Raw genomic sequence first — 24276 nt, 5'->3', positions numbered from 1 at the left:
CAGACAGTAGGCCCTCCAGTTTGACAAACGTGCTCTAACCAATAGGCTAACTGCAGCCCCATGCATAACCATGAAAGGTCACATTGCCATTGACCAGGGGTGGGCAACTCCAGTCCTTGAGGGCCTGATTGGTGTCACACATCCCTACCAAACACAGCTGATTAATCAAATGGCATTCTAAACTGAAGATCATGATTAGGTGATTATTGGAGTCAGGTGTGTTAGTTGGGGCAAAACTGTGACACCAATCCAAACCCCTCGAGGACTGGAATTGCCCACCCCTGCCATTGATACTGCTTAGGATTCAGGATTACTCACAAGGGAGCTATAACTCAGAGCAAAGTATATTTCTGTCATCATACAAGACAACTTTAGCAATGGAATGATTCAGCAGTTACTGTAAAGTCATGTGGACATGACAGGCTCATTTCCAAATACATGAATTCCTGTGTGGCTCAGTTAGTAGAGCATGGAGCTTGCAATGTGGGTGAGAGAATCTGCTAAATGACTAAAACGTAAAAAATAAAAAGCATTAATTTCTCTTCACGATGAATACAACTAACTTTTTGATGACTCTTATAACCTGCTGTGGAGATAAATTCAATTACAAGAAATGTAAGAAACAGAAATACATTTATTTAGTAGCAAATGAAGCATTAGCAAGAGACAAAAAGGGACCCATATACAATTGTGCTTTATAGAATCTCTACAGTTGATTGCAAAAGCAGTGTTCATCCACCACATGCTATAAGAAAGCTACACAACACCGTATCTGTTCCATGCATGACATCTCCCTCCCATGCTTTAGCGATTGTCGTGGCACCAGAGTGCGCACAGCTCCTGACAGAGCTGAAATCCACCACCTATTTATAATGTTTTAGCCTGGTCCCAGATTTAGGCTGTTTACACCACAGAAAGCCCAAATCTGATATGTTGTTGATTAAATTGGCCTTTTGACAAATCAGATCAGCTCTGAAAAAGATCTGATGTAATTGGTGAAAAGACAAATTAGTGGAAAAAATATCAGAATTGGGCTGCTTGTGTAGACGCAGCCTTTGTGCCCTTTCCAATGCCATCGCTCATTGTCAAGGCAAACATGCTCGTCATGACAATGAGTGACAACAAGTTGGCACGTTAGCACAAACAGCCTGGCACTCAGGCTAATGTTTCTTCTCTGTACTGAAAAGACAGTGGAAAATTAACAGCGATTGACAAGTGCATGAGAATTGATCATTCTGGATTCATGTCACAGGATAATGGCATTAGAACTGAAGGCTCGTTAAGGTAATGACGAGTGAGCGACGGTGGTTGTTATCGTTTCCTCCAGACTGAGTCTACGTCACAAATGGTAACCCATTCCCTACACAGTGCACTACTTTTGACCAGAACCATAGGGCCCTGGTCAAAAGTAGTGCACTACATAAGTACTAGGGTGCCATTTGGGATGCATGTGCCCCAGAGCGGGGACAGAGAGCTGATTGATCTAAAGTAATCGGTGTCCAAGTGGTGCTTTACATGCACATTAGGCCATATGAAGAGTGCAGCTTTCTGATAAAAAGAGAAGAATGAAGGAGCGAACAAACAGAAAGGAGGACCAGTCCTGGGATAAGTGTATAGAAATCTGGACAACGTGTTAAGACCAGTAAAATGCCAGATGATGGAAAAATATCAATGTGGTGGTGTGTTCTGGCAGGTCAAGAAAAGTAAAGTGAGGATGGTTTTAGCATAAGAAATAACCACAACATACATAATTGTCAGTATTGCTGTAAAAATTATCAATTTTATTAAGGTCTATATTTGTAGTATAGTTTTCCAACTCCTGTCCTCCAGTACCCCCCCAACACAATACATTTTTGTTGTAGCCCAGGACAACAACAAAAAACACCTGATTCATCTTGTCGAGGGCTTGATTAGTTGGGGGGGGGGGGGGGGGGGGGTCGGTACTGGAGGACAGGATTTGGGGAAACACTGGTGTAGTATGCTTTATTCCTACAATATTAACTTCTACAACTACAAATGCTTTGTGGCTAGTCACTACAAATAGCCTTCATTCATTGCTGGGCAAACTAGTTACTAACAAGCAAAGTATCACAACATATTTATCTTGATATTGATTCTGACAATCTATACATCCAAATTTTCTGTGTGTGTAATCTGCAAAAGGAGAGAAAAAATATTAAGTGTAGAAGGACAGTAGGGCTTAAACATGGTGAGAATGTTTTTCATATAGACCAGTGTAATTGTCACCCAAATAAATCATTTCAAAACTCAGAGTATGGTTAACAAAACAAAGAGTAATATTTCCAACGTACGTGGATTAACATTGAAAAAGTGTAGGCTATCGATTACAGAGATGAAGTACCATCAAACTCCCTCCTGCCCAGGATTGTCCTGAAGCAAGAGGAAGTGGGGCAAGCTTGTGGGAAAGCGAGCATTTCAACAATGCAGCCGGAAACAGGTTTGTTCAATTCAGTTCAGTCTTTTCAACTTCCTTCTCTGCTCAGAAAATGTAATCTTGAGTCATCTTGAGGGAAGGCATGGCATCGTTGACATTCTGGTCCAGCCGATGGTACTCCACATTGTTGCGAGAGCACAGGCCGTCCCTCCAGCGCCGACTCTGGGCCAGGAGGAAGATCTGGAGAGAGGGGGATATTCAAATTGACCTTTAACCTTTTTAAAATGGTAACCTGAACCAGTATTCATAAAGCATCTCAGAGTTGCAGAGCTGATCTAGGCTCAGGCCCCATCTGTCCATGTAATCCTACTCTAAAAAGGCTAAAATTATCCTAAATTAGAACGTCTACTCTGAAATGCTTCATACATACAGACCAAAAAGTAACTGCACTAAGCGCTATCAGGATGTTTTTCAAAGAAACACAAAGAGGCGTGAATGGGGATTCCCCACACTAAAAATGTAGCTTGTCTACCCATTAGGGCAGGGGTGTCAAAGTCAAATGGACGGAGGGCCAAATAAAAAATTTAGCTACAAGCCGAGGGCCGGACTGTTCGAATGTTCATTGAAAAAATTTTAAATGACGCATATAGTCTAGTGAACCTAATTGAACCTACTGAAAACCTAACAAATATATTCCAATATGATCAGATAAATAAAGCAATATTTTCTTATGGCTCTGTCAGTAATCTTTAATTTTCAACAGACACAAAAGACAAATTTCCTTTATATAAAAATCCCCATAACATGAACATTAAATGAAAGAAACCGGTATTCAAGGCACCATCAGTAGCCTATATTTTCTATTTTAGCAAAAGTGGGCTAAATTTACTTCAAAGAAAAAAACAATAATAGCAATTTTCTATCATCCACTCAACTGAAATATTTTTAAAATATAATTGGATTGAAATACAATAAAATAAAGTGCAAAAATCTATTAATCAAAAACAACACTTTGTTTAAGGAGAAGTAACATGCAGTGAAAACAAATATTAAACTTTAACTTTTAAACTTGAACTGAGTAAAAACTCTAAATATGTGATTGCACAGTAATGTTCACTTGTTTGAGGTTGAGGGTGATACTTGGTGGTGTCCCATCTTTTCCACAAGTTCATCAATGTTCGGGGTAAGGCTCTGAGCTGAGGAAATCCTCAGAATTGAGTGGAGGTGTTCAGCAGTAAGTCGACTTCTGTGTGATGTTTTGTTCAGGTTCATCAAAGAAAACAGTTGTTCACACAGGTATCTGCTGCCAAACATAGACAACGTTTGAGCAGCCTGGATGCGCAGCTGGGGCATTGTGTCGGGGAGGAAACGGGCGAACTCCGCAGCACCCACTGCCGCATATTTTGCCCTCAGTGCATCATTGCATTGGAGGTCAATCAACTCCATTTGGAGGTTTGGTGGTGAGCTTTCCACGTCAACAGCAAATGGGTTACCGAGCAGTTCCAACCTGCTTTTTTGTGCTTCAAAGTCAGCAAATCGGCGTCGAAAGTCAGCGGAAAGCATACCTATTTTATCAGCCAACTGTGCGCTCGGGAACGCACTGGTAGAGAGCTTCTCTTTCATGGTCTGGCAGCTGGGAAAGTGGCTCAAATTTTCTTTCCGCATCTGCGTCTCCCACAGAGTCAGTTTGGTTTTAAATGCCTTCACTGTACTGTACATATCAGAGATGACATGATCCCGACCCTGCAGCTGCAAGTTCATTGCATTCAGATGACTCGTAATGTCACACAGAAAAGCCATTTCACACAGAAACATTTCGTCTCGGAGTTGTGTTGTGTCTTTCCCTTTGCTGTCCAAGAACAGACAAATCTCCTCACGAAGCTCGAAACATCTTTGAAGCACCTTTCCCTGGCTTAGCCATCGCACCTCTGTGTGATAAGGCAAATCACCATGCTCCGTTTCTAACTCCGTCAGAAATGCCTTGAACTGGCGGTGATTCAAACCTTTGGCTCTGATAAAGTTAACTGTGCGCGTGATGATGCTCATTACATGCTCCATTTTCAAGGCTTTACCGCACAACGCTTCCTGGTGTATGATACAATGATAAGCTGTCAGCTCACCTGTCGCGTTTTCCTCTTGCATCTTTTCCCGTATCTTCGCCACCAGTCCGCTCCTGTGTCCACACATCGCAGGTGCTCCGTCGGTTGTCAAACCCACGAGTTTTTCCCAAGGCAGCTCCATCTCATTTACACATCTTGACACCTCTTCATACAAATCATGCCCCGTAGTTGTGCCATGCATAGGACGTAAAGCCAAAAACTCCTCTGTCACGCTTAGGCTGGAGTCCACTCCGCGGATGAAAATTGACAACTGGGCAATGTCAGAAATGTCGGTGCTCTCATCCACAGCCAAGGAATATGCAATGAAATCTTTTCCCTTTTTCACAAGCTGCTCTTTTAGATTGATGGACAACTGGTCTACTCTCTCGGCAATGGTGTTTCTGCTCAGACTCACATTTAAAAAGAGTTGCCTTTTTTCTGGGCAAACTTCGTCACAAACTTTAATCATGCAGTTTTTGATGAAATCCCCCTCCGTAAATGGCCGGGCTGATTTAGCGATCTCTTCTGCCAAAATAAAACTGGCCTTGACAGCAGCCTGGCCTTGTGATTTGGCTTTTTTGAACAGAGCCTGTCGAGATTTGAGGCCTCGTTTTAATTCCTCTGCCTTTTGTAGCCTTTGTTCCATGTCCATATTCTTGTTTTTGTCCGCGTGTTTCGTTTCATAATGTCGTCTCAGATTATACTCTTTCAGTACCGCCACACTTTCTCCACACAGAAGACACACGGGTTTTCCAGCTACCTCCGTGAACATATACTCCGACTCCCACCTTGTTTGAAACCCCCGGTTCTCAGTGTCCACCTTCCGTTTTGCCATTTTTGATGGGTATCTGAAAGTTAATTTTACTGTGATGCTGACGACTGCTGTGCCAATAAATATTGAAATGAAGCAGCCTACTGCTCGGTGCGTCACCGTTGCATTGTGGGAAATGTAGTATTGGTGCGTGTAAAAGATCTGCGGGCTGCCGGCTTGCTGCGGTCTGCGGGCCGGTTCTAATAATAAATCAAGATCATCCCAGGGGCCGTAAAAAACCTTCTCGCGGGCCGGATGTGGCCCGCGGGCCTTGACTCTGACATATGTGCATTAGGGTAATGAAGTCTCTCAAAAAGCCTAACTGCAAAAGGAGGCTACATAATCATCATAAGTGTGGGAATTTGTGTGTAAAGTGACCATTTCAAGACAAAGGCTAACTGAAGAAAACCAACCCAAATATGTTTTAGAATAGTCTTGGTCCTTCCTACTACTACTATTTGATCATATTACTCCAGTGCTAGCTTCCCTACACTGGCTTCCTGTTAAGGCAAGGGCTGATTTCAAAGTTTTACTGTTAACCGATAAAGCGTTACATGGGCTTGCTCCTACCTATCTTTCCGAGTTGGTTCTGCCGTACATACCTACACGTACGCGACGGTCACAAGACGCAGGCCTCCTAATTGTCCCTAGAATTTCTAAGCAAACAGCTGGAGGCAGGGCTTTCTCCTATAGATCTCCATTTTTATGGAATAGTCTGCCTACCCATGTGAGAGACGCAGACTCGGTCTCAACCTTTAAGTCTTTACTGAAGACGTATCTCTTCAGTAGGTCATATGATTGAGTGTAGTCTGGCCCAGGAGTGTGAAGGTGAACGGAAAGGCTCTGGAGCAACGAACCGCCCTTGCTGTCTCTGCCTGGCCGGTTGCCCTCTCTCCACTGGGATTCCCTGCCTCTAACCCTATTACAGGGGCTGAGTCACTGGCTTACTGGTGCTCTTTCATGCCGTCCCTAGGAGGGGTGCGTCACTTGAGTGGGTTGAGTTACTGACGTGATCTTCCTGTCTGGGTTGGCGCCCCCCCCTTGGTTTGTGCTGGAGATCTTTGTGGGCTATACTCGGCCTTGTCTCAGGATGGTAAGTTGGTGGTTGAAGTTATCGCTCTAGTAGTGTGGGCGCTGTGCTTTGGCAAAGTGGGTGGGGTTATATCCTGCCTGTTTGGCCCTGTCCGGGGGTATCATCGGATTGGGCCACAGTGTCTCCTGACCCCTCCTGTCTCAGCCTCCAGTATTTATGCTGCAATAGTTTATGTGTCGAGGGTCTAGGGTCAGTTGGTTATATCTGGAGTACTTCTCCTGTCTTATCCGGTGTCCTGTGTGAATTTAAATATGCTCTCCTTCTTTCTCTCTCTCGGAGGACCTGAGCCCTAGGACCATGCGTCAGGACTACCGGGCATGATGACTCCTTGCTGTCTCCAGTCCACCTGGCCTTGCTGCTGTTCCAGTTTCAACTGTTCTGCCTGCGGCTATGGAACCCTAACCTGTCCACCGGGCGTGCTACCTGTCCCAGACCTGCTGTTTTCAACTCTCTAGAGACCGCAGGAGCGGTAGAGATACTCTTAATGATCGGCTATGAAAAGCCAACTGACATTTACTCCTGATTATTATTTGAACATGCTGGTCATTTATGAACATCTTGGCCATGTTCTGTTATAATCTCCACCCGGCACAGCCAGAAGAGGACTGGCCACCCCTCATAGCCTGGTTCCTCCCTAGGTTTCTTCCTAGGTTTTGGCCTTTCTAGGGAGTTTTTCCTAGCCGCCGTGCTTCTTCACCTGCATTGCTTGCTGTTTGGGGTTTTAGGCTGGGTTTCTGTACAGCACTTTGATATATCAGCTGATGTAAGAAGGGCTATATAAAATAAACTTGATTTGATAATAAGAGTGCTTTTCCTTACATCTCCTGCCGTTTTGCAGGTTAAACAAAGTGGCTACCCACTGCTTCAGCCTCTCCAACCTTATGTGCATTTTCTACAGTGCATTCGGAAAGTATTCAGACCCCTTGACTTTTTCCACATTGTTACGTTACAGCCTTATTCTAAAATGTATTAAATACAATTTTTTCCTCGTCAATCTACACACAATACCCCATAATGACAAAGCGAAAACAGGTTTTTAGAAATGTTTGTTAAATATAAAATAATAATACATAAATATTCAGAATCTTTGCTATGAGACTCAAATCTGAGCTCAGGTGCATCCTGTTTCCATTGATCATCCTTGAGATGTTTCTACAACTTGATTGGAGTCCACCTGTGATCAATTCAATTGATTGGACATGATTTGGAAAGGCACACACACACGTCTATACAAGGTCCCACAGTTGACAGTGCATGTCAGAGAAAAAACCAAGCCGTGAGGTCGAAGGAAGTGTCGTAGAGCTGGGGAAGGGTACCAAAACATTACTGCAGCATTGAAGGTCCCCAAGTTCAGTGGCCTCCAAGATGAACAGAGCAAAGAACAGAGAGGTCCTTGATGAAAACCTGCTCCAGAGCGCTCAGGACCTCAGACTGGGCAAAGGTTCACCTTCCAACAGGACAACGACCCTAAGAACACAGCCAAGACAATGCAGGAGTGACTTCAGGAAAAGTGAGTGGCCCAGCCAGAGCCCGGACTTAAACCGGATCAAACATTTCTGGAGAGACGTGAAAATAGCTGTGCAGCGACGCTCCCCATCCAACCTGAGAGCTTGGATCTGCAGAAACTCCCCAAATACAGGTGAGCCAAGCTTGTAGTGTCATACCCAAGAAGAATTGAGGCTGCAATCGCTGCCAAAGGTGCTTCAACAAAGTACTGAGTAAAGGGTCTGAATACTTATGTAAATGTGATATTTCAGTGAATTGTTTTTATAAATTTGCAAAATGTCTAAATCTGTTTTTGATTTGTCATTATGGGGTATTGTGTGTAGATTGATGAGGATGTACACAATTCCTGGAAGCTGAAAATGTCCCAGATCTTCCATGGCCTGCATACTTACTAGACATGTCACCCAATGAGCATGTTTGAGATGCTCTGGATTGACGTGTACGAAAGCGTGTACCAGTTCCCGCTAATATCCAATATCCTTATATTAACTGTAACAGTAAAATCTTTGATAATTGTTGCATTTATATTTTTGTTGAAGATGAGGTGCAGTACAACAGAATACAACTGTCTTGAATGGATTAATAAAGTATTCTTCCTCTGCTTACCTTCCTCTTATTGTGGTAGGTGATGTATACGATGGCCACCAGGAAGGCCAGGATGACCACGTGGAAGAAGAAGTGTGAGTCCTCATCCTGGATGGTGTAGATGGTGGTGTCCTTCATACGCACGTCTATCTTCCCAGCATTCTCTGCTGGTCTGAGCACCACCGGGTCATTGTCTGCGTCCACCATGATGTCGTCCTCCTCGTCGTTGTTCAGAGGAGCCTTAACTGCTGGCCGCAGGTCATAGTCGTCGTCCTCATCGACATCGTCCTCATTTTCTCTGTCGTACACGTCAATCTCTGCCTGGGACTCTAGATTGTCCTCTTGCTCGTCCTCTGTAGGGTTCATGCGACCGACAAGCTTGGTGTTGGAGGCAGAGCTTGGTTTCTCCAGGGTGGGCTTGGTTGTGGTGGTGCTGATGGCTGGATCTGCAGCCATGGTAAAGGCGGCAGCAGCATCTGCATCAGTGGGATTGGGAAGTAGTTCTTCAGTAGTAGTCCGTCCTACTTCCTTGCCAACAGTTGTTTTATTAATAATGGCAGGGGATTCAGCTATAACCTTCCCTTTGGTGGCCGGTGCAACATATGCTGTTACACCATCGATAGATGCATCCTTGATGGGTGTGTTTGCATCCTTGATGGGTGTGGTAGCGTCTTCTAAAGGTGTGGTAGCATCCTTGATGGGTGTGGTAGCGTCTTCTAAAGGTGTGGTAGCATCCCTGATGGGTGTGGTAGCGTCTTCTAAAGGTGCGGTAGCATCCTTGATGGGTGTGGTAGCGTCTTCTAAAGGTGCGGTAGCATCCTTGATGGGTGTGGTAGCGTCTTTGATAGGCGTAGCACTCTCATTGGGTGTAGCAGCAGCATCCTTTACGTCTGATGTTACAGCCTTAATGACTGCTGTGTCATCAACCTCGATAGATGTTCTAGCTTTGTCATTGGTTACTGTGTCTGCCTTGCTGTCTGTTGTACCAGTGCTGTCGGCTGTTGCTGCACCCTTGCTGGCAGTTGCCAAAGGCAAGGAGTGATCTGAACCAACAACTCCTGGATTCAGAGGTGGTTGAACCTCAACTAAATCTGGAAATGAGAGAAATGGGAATTGAAAACAATCACCGCATTCACTTGAACATTTGTTCACATTCCACACTTTGCAAAACAAGTCGTGGGCGTTTAACCGATTTGCAGTCTACTGGGGATTTGAAAATAAATGTGGTGAAATCTTTAGTGGAACAATGTAGCCAAGTGATATAAGCCTAATCTAATTTTACACGACACACATCTTATCATTCTGTGTCAGATCTGTAATGTTTTTCATTGCGCCATCACTTTGAATGATTTTGTATTAGATAACCTACCGTTAGTTTCTCTTTGCCCTCCGAGTTTCAGTATACATTTCTCACTGTAAAAATGTGCAGTGTACAGTAAATACCAGCTTAATTTATATGCAGTCTAAATGTACAAGATGTTCAGTCGGGCATCTACTGAGGGGGATGTTTGTTCTAGCACCTTCCATCTCAATCAATGACACGATTCAACTAGAGAGTCAACATGATTTTTTACTCCTGGGACTTTTATAGGCGTCGTCCAAGCTGAGGGTTAAGCTGGGTGTGGAAAGTCGGCGGAATTGCGCCCCTAAGTTAGCGGTCCCCATGAAGAAAGGGAGTATTCATTCCTGAGGCTACTGCCAGCATAAATATTGAATAAAAGGGAGACCTTTGTCGCAACGATCTCGTTACACATTAATTTGCGACTAAACACACCCTCTTTAACTGGTAAATGACTGGAAAGTATCCTCCGTCGACTTTGTAAAGGGAGGGACATCCAAATAATATGCAACATGTCTACTGAAATGTCCCCAAGTCTAACGATTTCTACGCTCTTGCAATGTCTGTCATCAATCTCTCCTACGTCTACATCACAAATACTGCTCTCCTCACACGTTAAACACCGGTGTAGGACGACACCTCAGATGGCACCTTTCTTTCTGTAACTCAAGAAACTCTGGGGCAATCCCAGCATCTCCTCACACACACACAGTGTATGGCTACTGTTGGTAATGGTTAGATTTCTCACAGAGAAGAACACTTATGGATACACTCATGCAATGTCAATTTGGATGCCTGTAAAACAGGCCACATATGATCGCTTTCCCTGAATGTGGCATTAAGCAATGCTCCTAAGAGGAACTCTGAACAGTTCGGCTATGGCACACAAAGGGAACATAGACTGGCTATGATACGAAAAGGCCAGAGATGTTGTGTGCAAAATGTGATCTCTTCTCAAAATATGATTTTTGTAAGTCACTTTCAGAAGGCGATAAGGAAGCTATTGGAAAAGTATTCCTGGCCTCCTGAATGGCGCAACGGTCTAAGGTGATGCCTTAGACCGGTGATGCCTCTAGCGCTGCAATGCATCACTACATACCCTGGTTGGTTCCCAGGTTGTCACAACTGGCCGTTATTGGGAGTCCTATAGGGCGGCGCACAATTGGCCCAGCGTTGTCCGGGTTCGGGGGGGGGGGGGGGGGGGGGGGGCGTCATTGTAAATAAGAATTTGTTCTTAACTGATTTGCATAGTTAAATAAAATGTAAAAATAAAGTATTCCCATGAAGACAAGCTTTATATCAATCTCCAATACAGCATTGTCAAGTCAAAAATAGACATTAAAATCATGTGCAGACAGAACCCCGCCCCCCACCAAAAAAAAATAAGAAACTTAGAAAACTAGCTATAGGCCTGCCTTAGATAAGGTCATATTTTTGTTAGAAATTGTGCGCACACAGGCTAGCTCGCCAACACCGAAGAGAGTAATCTATAGTGACTATTTTAAACACTAATCCATTGTGCTACAAGCTAGCTAACTACCTCTCTGTAGCTGGGATTCAAGTTAATAGCATGTGCACACGTACAGTGAAATGCCTTTCTTGCTAGCTCAAAACCCAACAATGCAGTAATCAATATCAATGTAGCACTAAAAATAAAAAGGTAGAACAAAAACATGAGAAATAAAGGAAATAAGAACACGAGAAGTAAGCTAGCCTATATACAGGGTCAGTGCCAATACCATATTTACAATGTGCAGGGATACTAGAGTGATAAAGGTAGATATGTATATGGGTAAGGTGACTAGGCATCAGGATATGATAAACCAAGTATCAGCAACATATATGTTGAGTGTATGGGAGTGTGTGTATGTGTGTGTAGTCAGTGTGCATGTTGTGTGTGGTGTCAGTGTACAGGCCGGTGAGTGTGCATAGAGACGGTGCAAAAATAAACGGTCAACTCAGTCCGTGTAGACATTATGTTAGCTATTTAGCAGTCTAATGACTTTTGGATAGAAGCTGCTCAGGAACGGGTTGGTCCCAGACTTGATCCACCGGTACCACTTGCTGTACGGAAGCAAAGAGAACAGTCTGTGGCTGGAGTATAACGATTTTCCTTGCTTTCACGCCACCTGATTTAGAGGTCTTGGATGGCCCCAATAATGTACTGGGCTGTCCGCACCAACCTCTTTAGCACCACGCGATCCAGGGCGGTGCTGTTGCCATAATAAGCAGTGAAGCAGCAAGTCAAGCTGCTCTCAAATGGTGCAGCTGTAGAACATCAAGAATTGAGGATAAAACCTTTGCCACCTTCTTCACAACTGTGCGCGTTAGTGATTTGACACCGAGGAACTTGAAGCTCTTGACCCGCTCCACTGCAGCCCCTTCGGTGTGGATGGAGGCATGCTCAATTTTATTCCATTCCAGCCATTACTATGAGCCTGTCCTCCTCAATTAAGGTGCCACCGGCGGCCTGGGATTGTCACATAGCTATTCCTCTTATCTAGGTGGATGTGAGGTGCAATTGAGATTGCATTGTCGATGGATCGGTATGCAAATTGGAGTGGTTCTAGGATGTCTGGGATGATGGAGTTGATGTATGCCATAACCAACCTTACAAAAATCACTTAATGATTATAGATGTGAGTGATAAAGGCCAGTGGTCATTGTGGCATGAAGCATTAGAGTTCTTGGGAACAGGAATGAAGACATGTGGAGATTAAAGATTGGGACAAGGAGAGGTTGAAAATAACCATGAACTTAGGCTTGGGCGATACACTGTTATACAGTATAAACGATCTATTTCGAAATACCGACAGTATGATTTTCAATTCTGTTTTCTGGGTGCGGTTGGCGGCAACCCGCCTCGCAGGAGCTGCATGCTACAGCACTGCTTGTTAGCTATAAGTTAAATATAACAAATCTAAGATGTGGAAAATAAACTATCTCCAGCTATGCATTTGGTTTGCTAACTTTCTAGATTAATGGCTAGACGTCAAGATCAAACTTCTTTGTTTGTGTGCACATTCAGCAATCTGCGAAGTCTTGCATCTCGCAATAACTGCATGGCAATGTAATTTCGCTGAGTCTACCTTTTAAATTACACTTTCAATATTCCATAAGAAATCGATTCAAATAATAGAAATAAAGAGACTTTCCATTTAACTTGACATTCAACGGTGGGTGAGCCGACAGTCATCCTTGTGGTAGTAATTTAAAATGTTCAATTTAACATGTACCAACTAAATTGCAGTGGTCTGAAGGAATAGTCTCTGCATTATATTTCTATTTTTGAAATGACACCCACCCTGTATTCAAGAGTATGCTGTGTTAACCAATGGTGGGCACAACGCACATTCACCTCAGATTATGTAAATTAGGGTCCAAGCTACAACATATGCAAAAATGTTCATGTGATTAGATAATTGATGTTAAAGGCAACAGAAAAAAAATTAAATGTACAATGTTCGCAAGCTTTTACATGGTATGCAAACCGGTCAACATTGAGCAACTGTCACATATACTCCCTCTCCGGCATGAGAGGTAGTTAGACTGCTCATTGTTACGCACACCTGTCACCTGGACTCGATCACCTGCCTGATTAACTTCCCTATAAAACTGTCCCTCCCGTCGGTTCTTTCCCTAGCCGTTATTGACTCTGCGTTCCATGTCTGTACGCTGCTCGTGTTTTTTATCTATGTTCATTTATTTATCAAATTATTCTCTGCCTGTACTTGCTTCCCGACTCCCAGCATACAGGGCGGCAAGTAGCTTAGTGGTTAGAGCGTTGGACTAGTAACCGAAAGGTTGCAAGATCAAATCCCCGAGCTGACAAGGTAAAAATCTGTCGTTCTGCCCCTGAACAAGGCAGTTAACCCACTGTTCCAAGGCCGTCATAAAAAATAAGAATTTGTTCTTAACTGACTTGCCTAGTTAATTAAAGGTTAAAAAAATTTGTTACAGCAACTCCATCTGAATGTTTTGGCACGCAGGTCCAAAGTCACTTTGCCCACTTCTACCATGGGGAAATGGAAAGGTCCATTCAAATAAAAGGGGTGGGGTCAAAAAGTGACCTATTAATCAGATTAGTTAGTTAAGAATGGATGAAAGATTATGCGGAGTTCAAAAAAACTGGAAACTCTCCGATTTCAGTGTGTTCACGATAACTGGGATCTCGGGGAACTAAAGTTCATGGATATTTGGGGATAATTCCCCAAATGTGTTTCCTTAATTTTCTATCAATTCGGAAGTGGCTGACTATAACCAGAGAAACCCTGCGAGGGAAACAGCACCCCTCTGTCTCAGTATGTGTAATCTTTGTGTCCGATGCTGTCTGGAACAAGAGTATGACATGTTGCTGCAGTAGCATTTGATTGATTGATGCAAGCTTAGCTCAACTGTGGGTTGTCCTAGCACAGTACCTTGGACAGCCACATGATATTTAGCAACATTGATTGGACTAAATTGTTTATATCTTTACGTTTTTTCAGTGTATTAAAGTAAGCATATATAGCCTCGTTGATCTGATCATGTTTGTGCTGGAATAGCAGACGCATTGCTCCTGTTGTCTTTGTGCTGACATGCGGTAACGCCATGATTCTAAATCAGTAGTTTAGTAAATTGTCGGAAACAACTTGCTTGACCATGCTGCAGGCCATATAACTGTTTGTTACATGCAATACTTACTTTGTGGACTTCACCTGTCAGATGTTGCTCTCAGGTTTTGTGATGAAACAAAAACACTTGTTTAATTTATTCCACCACTGTCTGACTTGTCTTTGTTGTCGCTGCCTTTTTGTATATCACGGTGGCGTATGAACTAAGTTATTTAGCAAACATGCAAATATCACAACATAGGTTGTACTATGGCTTTTTTACTGCCTTGGCTTGCCCAGTGATTTTACCCATGCACCTCTAATACTGATGTAATGATTTGACCTTGTTTTTAATCACGAGTTCCCAGTTTTGAAAGCACCCCACGCCACATTCAATACAACTGGGAACTCTGGAAAATAAGAGGTCAAATCATGACATCAGTGATGTTCAGAGCTCTTGAAAGAGGCCCGAGTGGAGATGGCCCAAGATGGCATCACTTTGATCGGGTGTATTTGAACGTATGTCCCAATAAACTAGGAAGATTATGATCAATATTCAAAGATTACTTATCTGAAGTAACAGAAGGTGATTGGAAAACGCTGTGATCACACTACTACATGGGCAGAAGAAACCGAAAAAGGCAAAGCATGGCTGAACAGATGCTTATCACCTCAAATCAAATGTTATTGGTCACATACACATTTAGCGGATGTTAATGTGAGTGTAGCGAAATGCTTGTGCTTCTAGTTCTGACAGTGCAGTAATGTCTAACAAGTAATCTAACAATTCCCCAACAACTACCGTATACACAAACACAAGTCTCAAGGGATGGAATAAGAATATGTAAATATAAATATAAATATATGGATGGCCAAGCGGCATAGGCAAGGTGCAATAGATGGTATAAGGTACAGTATATACATATGAGTAATGTAAGATATGTTAACATTATTAAAGTGGCACTGTTTAAAGTGACTAGTGGTCCATTTATTAAAGTGGCCAGTGATATGAGTCTCTATGTAGGCAGCAGCCTCTCTGAGTTAGTGATTGCTGTTTAACAGTGATGGCCTTGATCAAAGCTGTTTTTGAGTCTCTCGGTCCTAGCTTTGATGCACCTGTACTGACCTCACCTTCTGGATGGTAGCAGGGTGAACAGGCAGTGGCTCGGGTGGTTGTTGTCCTTGATTATCTTTTTGGCCTTTGTGACATCGAGTGCTGTAGCTGTCTTGAGTGGTAGGTAGTTTGCCCCCTCAGATGCTAGCAGCGAAACAAAAGCATGCAGCCCACGTGAAGACTTTCCAGAACTCATGGCAAAAGAATCCTTATTTTCACCACTGCCACCGACGCCGAGTAAGAGCCCTGCTACCAAATACAGGGCAGTCAAATTGTTCTGCCAACCCTGACATTCTCAAGGCCATCTTTGAGAAACTGGCCATCATTGAAAAGACAGACTATCTTCAAATCAATGGAGTCGCTCTCAGCCACTGTGCAGCAGCTCCTCAATCAGGTGTCAACCCATAGTGAAAAAAATACTGACAATGGAAGCTGAAATACAGAAAACTGCAACAGGTGAAATCTCCAGCTGCGACAGAATTCCAACTGCGACAGAATGTCATGGAAGTCCAGCGCCGGAGATGGAACCTGAAACTGCATGGGGCGCGAGAAGAAGACGGGAAGAACATGCGGAGGGTTTTCATCGACATCCTCGGCAAAGTAGCACCCAGGATTGGAGACAAGCTCCCGGACATCATCGACGTGGTGCACTGCCTGGGAAAGTGAAGGGACGACGGATCTCCGCGGACAACCATCATCCGGTTCACAACGAGAATCTACAGTGTTGTCGGAAAGAAGCCAAGGAGTCCAGGCTTCTCATGGAGAATAAACTACACATCAAAGAGGCTCTCACTCCAGAAGATGCTGCTGCAAGGGGAAAACGTTGACCTCGTGGTAAAAAAAATGCAAGAGAAGGGAAGAGAGCATCTTTCAGCAGCCCTTCTGCATTTATTGATGGAAAGAAGATGGATTGCCTTTTTAAACCTTTTTGACTATCTTTTAGCTGGGCCTCCGTCTGTTTCATTCAACCAGGATCTTACAAGTTCTGGTTTGCAGACTGAGTAATATAATTAAATTGAGTTATGTACCTGGAGAACAAAATTCTCTTAACAGCTACCTAGCCTACTAGTTCAACTAGTTATTCATATCACTACACTGTATTTGTTTTCTTATTTTTGTCAGGTTAGGCAACGTTTTGAATTCAATGCACTAAATATTGTATCTCCAAACGCAGGGGTTTACAAAACACTAAATGTAGATTTCAATCTACTCCAGGAGACTCACTCCTGTGATTCAGATTCTAGTTTTTGGAAATCACAATGGGGAAATACTGTTTATTAGTCAGGGGTCTAACCACTCAGCTGGCACTATGATATTGCTTCATAAGTTTAGAGGTGATATTTCAAAGTATTGTGTGTCCAAATATGGAAGACATTAATCTCCAATCTAAATAATGATTGTTATATTATATGCAATGTGTACAATTGATAGATATTACTGCACTGTTGGAGCTAGGAACAAGCATTTTGCGACACCCGCAATAACATCTGCTAAATGTGTGTATGTGACCAATAAAATGTTATTTGATTCTCACACCTCAAATAAGACTTTATTTTTGGATCTTGCTGATAAGCTTACTGAGCTGCAAAACAAGTATACAAATACATGGCTTATAATAGCTGGAGACTTAATGAAACACCTCATAACTCTTTAGATAGATTTCCAACTAGACTAGCTCAAAGATCTCAGAATAGTAACATCACCTCATTTTGCAGTAAACTGACAGTGATTGAACCATGGCGCTTCTTTAACACAAACTTAAACGAATACACCTGGTGTAATAGGTCAATGATGGTCAGATCCAGAAAGTATCCGTTTCATTTCTCCCCCACTTTTACAGTGTGTACAAGAAGTCAAACATGCTCCTTTGACTGATCATAAAATGATATTATTGAAGTTAGAATGTTTTGAAAAATCCAATGGCATTCGAGGATTCCGGAAACGTAATAATTCACTCTTAAATGATCCAGTTTTTAACAACAGCATAAATAACTTGATCATAGACTTGTTTATTTCAAATGATTTAGAACCAAAGCCTGAAAGTCATTGAGAAATATTTAAATTCAAAAGTAAGATATGACCATTACACTTAATAAATAACATGTTATTTTAGGAAAGGGATACCCTTACAGCAGAGGAAGAAACATAGCAAATGTACATTGAGTTAGCTAAAGAGCTAAAAATGGGTCGAGGGTTAGAAAAACAAGATCATTTTTTGCCCTTGAAAAAAGGAACTAGAAGAGACAATCTCTTTCTACATTAAATATTGACAATGCCTTGTGTAAAGACCCCCAAGATCATCTCTAGCTTTGTGTATTCTTTCTATGAAAATCTGTATAAATCTAATTTTAATAGAATGTGAACATTTTATGGAACACGTCCATGATCATGTTCCAATTATTTCTGATGAGTTCAGGTCCATATGTGAAGATGAGTTTTCTGTAGTAGAGATTAGAGATGCTCTTAAATCTATGAAGAAGGGCAAAGCACCTGGAACAGATGGTCTTTCTGGACATTTAGAGGGACCAGTATTCAACATGTTCCAAGAATGTCTAGCAGCGATGATTACTAGCATGAAATAAGGGCTTATTTCCTTGATACCAAAACCTGATAAAGATCCCCTTTTCATAGATCATTTGAGACCTATTAAATTATTAAATACATATTATGTTTGCATATGCTAATAGACTTAAAAATGGGCCTAAACCACCTCATTAATGAAACCCAAACGGGTTTCATGAAAGGTCGCCGGATCAGCTGTAACATTAGGTTAGTTTTAGACTTGATTACGCTGATTCAATTGACTCAAAGGCTATTATTTTATTCCTTGAATTTTGTAAACATTTGATACAATTGAACACAAATTCCTAAAACATATGTTGTACACTTCTGGTTTCGGGACTAGCTTTGTCTCTGTTATCAATAGGTTTTATAAAGATATGAATAGTTCTATTCTGATTAATCGTAAAACATCTCAAATATTTCATATTCACCATAGTGTATGCCAGGGTTGCCCTATTTCAGCTTTCTTATTCCTTTTGGTTGTAGAATTACTATCTACTAGCATTTTAAACAACCCTGAATTAAAAAGGTATTTCAATATTTGGAAAATAAATACAAATCTAAATTAGCAGACAATACAGCTCTGTTTCTAAAAGACAAGGATCAAGTTGCTATTGCACTTATTATAAAATCATTCTCTTCTGCTCTGGATCTTAATTTCAATAAATGTGAAATATTATCATTTACATTTAAGTCATTTAGCAGACGCTCTTATCCAGAGCGACTTACAAATTGTAAAGTTCATACATATTCATCCTGGTCCCCCCGTGGGAATTGAACCCTGGTCCCCCCGTGGGAATTGAACCCACAACCCTGGCGTTGCAAGCGCCATGCTCTACCAACTGAGCCACACGAGACCATTATAAATACATAACTCAAATTACCAATCTGTTGAATATTCCAGTAAAAGACTGAAATATTTCAGGGTGCACATGGCAAAAAAACATTTTCCATCAACATCTCAAATTCTCTCAGAGATTAAAGAAAACTAAATCCCTCTTTAATAACTGGTTCCTGCGTGACCTCTATTACTGGAAGGGTTTTATTGTCCAAAGCAGAAGGTCTGACGTTAACTACCCTGCTCTATCGCTATTTGGAGCTGATCAAACCAGCAAGGATATCAACGAAACTTTCCTAGACTTTAAAAACAAACAAACAAACTTAAGTCTAATATCAAACTAAAGAGCTGATGGTGGGCTTTAAGTGCTAGATTTAATTGATAACAACAATACCTTTCAAGTAAACTGGATAAAAAGGATGTATGCTTAGCTCTGAATCTATATGGTACTTCATTCCCTGTTATATCTTTATGAAATTGGGTGGTCTTCAATTTGTGGAAATGCAACTATTCTCCAGCAAAATTACCCATCAAACTGTCCACATTTCCTGAACAAGCCCTTTTAGCCTGGAAACTATATTATGTCCACAACTTCTCACCACACAAGGCACTTCTGGGGAACAACAAAGATATTGTTGTTAAAAACAGGTCTTTGTTCTTACCTAAGTGGTTTGAAAGAAATATTATATTTGTCCTTGATTTATTTGATAAAAGGATTAAATATACTCTTATAGAACGTTCTTAGAAACATAACTTCCAGTACATTATAAAGAATTTAATTCTACATGCAAAACAATACCTTGAGGACTTACTCAATGAAATCTCATCTGTGTTTCAGAGAACATGTCAAGATAGATGCACAATTTGTTAGGTTGCCCCCTGCTGGATAAGAAATGTAATTACACATTCTTAAGATTACTTTAACTCGAAGAACAATATCTCTCCTAGAGTGAAATTCTTCTTTTATTTTATTTATTTATTTAACCTTTATTTAACCAGGTAGGCAAATTGAGAACACGTTCTCATTTACAATTGCGACCTGGCCAAGATAAAGCAAAGCAGTTCGACACATACAACAACACATAGTTACACATGGAGTAAAAACAAACATATAGTCAATAATACAGTGAAAAAAAATAAGTCTATATACAATGTGAGCAAGTGAGGTGAGATAAGGGAGGTGAAGGCAAACAGATATATGTATAAATAAATAAAATATAAAAAGGCCATGGAGGCGAAGTGAGTACAACAGAGCAAGTAAAATAAAAACTAAAAAAACACTGGAATGGTTGGTTTGCATTGGAAGAAAGTGCAAAGTAGAGACAGAAATAATGGGGTGCAAAGGAGCAAAATAAATTAATAAATAAATACAGTAGGTAAAGAGGTAGTTGTTTGGGCTAAATTGTAGATGGGTTATGTACAGGTGCAGTAATCTATGAGCTGCTCTGACAGCTGGTGCTTAAAGCTAGTGAGGGAGATAGGTGTTTCCAGTTTCAGAGATTTTTGTAGTTCGTTCCAGTCATTGGCAGCAGAGAACTGGAAGGAGAGGCGTCCAAAGGAAGAATTGGTTTTGGGGGTGACTAGAGAGATATACCTGCTGGAGCGCGTGCTACAGGTAGGTGCTGCTATGGTGACCAGCGAGCTGAGATAAGGGGGGACTTTACCTAGCAGGGTCTTGTAGATGACCTGGAACCAGTGGGTTTGGCGACGAGTATGAAGCGAGGGCCAGCCAACGAGAGTGTACAGGTCGCAGTGGTGGGTAGTATATGGGGCTTTGGTGACAAAACGGATGGCACTGTGATAGACTGCATCCAATTTATTGAGTAGGGTTTTGGAGGCTATTTTGTAAATGACATCACCGAAGTCGAGGATTGGTGGGATGGTCAGTTTTACAAGGGTATGTTTGGCAGCATGAGTAAAGGATGCTTTGTTGCGGAATAGGAAGCCAATTCTAGATTTGACTTTGGATTGGAGATGTTTGATGTGGGTCTGGAAGGAGAGTTTACAGTCTAACCAGACACCTAGGTATTTGTAGTTGTCCACATATTCTAAGTCAGAGCCGTCCAAAGTAGTGATGTTGGACAGGCGGGCAGGAGCAGGCAGCGATCGGTTGAAGAGCATGCATTTGGTTTTACTTGTATTTAAGAGCAGTTGGAGGCCACGGAAGGAGAGTTGTATGGCATTGAAGCTCGCCTGGAGGGTTGTTAACACAGTGTCAAAAGAAGGGCCAGAAGTATACAGAATAGTGTCGTCTGCGTAGAGGTGGATCAGAGAATCACCAGCAGCAAGAGCGACATCATTGATGTAAACAGAGAAGAGAGTCGGTCCAAGAATTGAACCCTGTGGCACCCCCATAGAGACTGCCAGAGGCCCGGACAACAGACCCTCCGATTTGACACACTGAACTCTATCAGAGAAGTAGTTGGTGAACCAGGCGAGGCAATCATTAGAGAAACCAAGGCTGTCGAGTCTGCCAATGAGGATGTGGTGATTGACAGAGTCAAAAGCCTTGGCCAGGTCAATGAATACGGCTGCACAGTATTGTTTCCTATCGATGGCGGTTACGATATCGTTTATGACCTTGAGCGTGGCTGAGGTGCACCCATGACCAGCTCTGAAACCAGATTGCATAGCGGAGAAGGTGTGGTGTGATTCGAAATGGTCGGTAATCTGTTTGTTGACTTGGCTTTCGAAGACCTTAGAAAGGCAGGGTAGGATAGATATAGGTCTGTAGCAGTTAGGGTCAAGGGTGTCCCCCCCTTTGAAGAGGGGGATAACCGCAGCTGCTTTCCAATCTTTGGGGATCTCAGACGACACGAAAGAGAGGTTGAAGAGGCTAGTAATAGGGGTGGCAACAATTTCAGCAGATAGTTTTAGAAAGAAAGGGTCCAGATTATCTAGCCCGGCTGATTTGTAAGGGTCCAGATTTTGCAGCTCATTAAGAACATCAGCTGACTGAATTTGGGAGAAAGAGAAATGGGGAAGGCTTGGGCGAGTAGCAGAGGGGAGGGCAGTGCTGTTGTCCGGGGTAGGGGTAGCCAGGTGGAAAGCATGGCCAGCCGTAGAAAAATGCTTATTGAAATTCTCAATTATAGTGGATTTGTCGGTGGTGACAGTGTTTCCTATCTTCAGAGCGGTTGGAAGCTGGGAGGAGGTGTTCTTATTCTCCATGGACTTTACGGTGTCCCAGAACTTTTTTGAATTTGTGTTGCAGGAAGCAAATTTCTGCTTGAAAAAGCTAGCCTTGGCTGTTCTAACTGCCTGTGTATATTGGTTTCTGGCTTCTAGAATGCATATACTGAAATTGAATGGAAGAAAGCTTGGTTGCTCCCTCACAAATGTTCTATATCAAATCAAGTAAAATAAATTTACTTTAAATCTTGCACAAAATATACCCTTGCAATAACTTGTCTAAATTCATGTACTTAAGAGGACATATGCCTTTTCTGTGATAAGGGGAAACTATTATACACATTTATGAGTGTCACTCTAGTTAATTTGGAGCGAGTTAAGTATTTACAGTTTTAATTTCATTAATGAAATGAATGAAAGATGTAATATGTTATTATTCAAATTAAAAAAATACTGAATTTGTCCTTAATTTCTTAATTCTCTCGTAAATTGTATATGAAATCTGTCCCCAAATGCAATATAGTTTTACTTGAAATTCAATATTTAATAAAATCTCTAGAATTAGTCAACCAAAAAACACTATTCTTACAATGCTATCATAGGTTTGTACAATTGTAACCCCTGACCTTATATTTATTTGAAGTACTTTAACTTTGAAACTAAATTCATGTGTAGTGATTTCTTCTTTTTTTTTACTTTAATGTTATTTTATGTTCCTTCAGAGAAAATATACGTGTAGTTCGAGTTAGAATTCAGATTTTTCCCAGTCGGAGCTCGTTTTTTTCCGAGTTGCCACTGGTTTTGAACACTCAGAATCAGAGATTTCTGAGTTCCCAGTTGTTTTCAACGCGTAATAACTTATATTTCTGACAGAATTGTCTGCCATGTTCCTCGTCATCTGACACCTTGACAATTCACTAGGCGGCACAAACTGGTCGTGTTGGAACTGTGAGCAAGCTAGCTTACTCCCAACATAAAACTAACCATAAATATTCCATGGCAACTTCATGGTGAATATTAAACATACCGTTTTCGGGTTCCAGCGGTGCCGAAATACATTTGAGAGGAAATAGTTGTAACAAGATAAACACAGCAAATGCACAGTGAATTTTCCAGCTGCGTCTCGTCTCCCTGCAAGCCGCCATCTTTGTTTTGGGTGATTGTTGATGGGCGTGGTTAAGACGTGAAAAGCTGACGGAGAACAACAGAAACGAGAAACACTGGCAGCATTCCAAAGACTTAAATGACACACCCAATCCCCTCACCCCTCAAATTAAGTGCACACTTCTAGTGACGTTCCATAACGTCTGACGAGTATACACTTTTGGGAGAGGGCCCGTGAAGATAAATCTTATTGCAAGAACTGGGAGCTCTTTCAATTTGAGGTGTCCAAATACCTTAGAAAATATGGTAGTAATATTGCTAAGACCAGAAGAGCTGAGGAGGAAAAGGTGATCATTAAGATAACTTCCCTTTCTCAGAGGTCCCCAGCCGGCCTCTCGGGGGAGGAGAATATGGAACTAATTGAGTTACAAAATAAACAGGATAATATATACAGATTAAAAGCAGAAGGAGCCTTTATTAGATCTAGGAAAAATGGATTTAGGAGGGAGAACAGAATTCGTCCTATTTCTTTAGACTTGAGAAATTTCACTCTAAAAATAACACTATCCATAAATTAAACATTGATGGTGATATTACAGATGACCAAAAATGAATCGCTAAATACTGTAGCAATTTTTACAGAAAATTGTATAGCTCTACGTACTGTCAGGAATCCACAGATGTGTTTTTTAACTCACTGAATAATGTTCACTCTATCAGTGATATAGAATCTAAACATTGTGATGAACCCATCAAAGTTGAAGAGATTATAGAGTCTATCAAACATCTAAAAAACAATAAATCACCAGGTGTTGATGGAATTACATCAGAATTGTACAAATTATTTTCTGAACAAATAGCTCCCTTCCTATTTGAAGTCTTTTTAGAGTATTAAAAACAATGTTCTCCCTCCTACAATGAGTCAGGGATTAATAACACTGATACCTAAGCCTAAAAAATAAGTGCTGCTCATCGATAACTGGCATCCAATTTGTCTTCTTAATAATGACTATAAGATATTAGCCTTACTACTTGCAAAAATAATTAAAGAAGTCCTGGATGCAATCATTGATGAAACACAGTCTGGCTTCATGAGGAATAGACAT

General features: G+C 41.7%; 2 protein-coding genes across 2 annotated transcripts; both read right to left on the bottom strand.

Moving 5' to 3' along the window:
- Positions 1 to 2287: 2287 nt before the first annotated feature.
- On the bottom strand, positions 2288 to 23241 carry LOC129868192 (uncharacterized). The gene is made up of 3 exons (XM_055941939.1): positions 23094 to 23241; positions 8511 to 9580; positions 2288 to 2635 (listed from the first exon to the last, which is right to left on the bottom strand). Exons 1-3 carry the CDS (start codon positions 23209 to 23211, stop codon positions 2501 to 2503), a joined length of 1323 nt encoding a protein of 440 aa, XP_055797914.1. The 5' UTR covers positions 23212 to 23241; the 3' UTR covers positions 2288 to 2500.
- LOC129868191 (general transcription factor II-I repeat domain-containing protein 2-like) lies at positions 3445 to 5592 on the bottom strand. The gene has a single exon (XM_055941938.1). It carries the CDS (start codon positions 5327 to 5329, stop codon positions 3509 to 3511), a length of 1821 nt encoding a protein of 606 aa, XP_055797913.1. The 5' UTR covers positions 5330 to 5592; the 3' UTR covers positions 3445 to 3508.
- Positions 23242 to 24276: the final 1035 nt, after the last annotated feature.

This window comes from Salvelinus fontinalis, chromosome 13 (assembly GCF_029448725.1).
Source record: "Salvelinus fontinalis isolate EN_2023a chromosome 13, ASM2944872v1, whole genome shotgun sequence".
NCBI lineage: Eukaryota > Metazoa > Chordata > Actinopteri > Salmoniformes > Salmonidae > Salvelinus > Salvelinus fontinalis.
Note: the sequence above shows the minus strand (reverse complement) of the source record. Positions and strands in the feature narration are given on the sequence as shown.

Bases quoted from the DNA above. Each gene is read 5' to 3' on its own strand.
- LOC129868192 (XM_055941939.1), bottom strand. From the start codon at position 23,211: ATGGCGGCTTGCAGGGAGACGAGACGCAGCTGGAAAATTCACTGTGCA. The intron at 9,581-23,093 runs GTATGTTTAATA...TCTCATTTCCAG, and splicing joins ACCGCTGGAACCCGAAAACG to ATTTAGTTGAGGTTCAACCA. The intron at 2,636-8,510 runs GTAAGCAGAGGA...CCCTCTCTCCAG, and splicing joins CCTACCACAATAAGAGGAAG to ATCTTCCTCCTGGCCCAGAG.
- LOC129868191 (XM_055941938.1), bottom strand. From the start codon at position 5,329: ATGGCAAAACGGAAGGTGGACACTGAGAACCGGGGGTTTCAAACAAGG.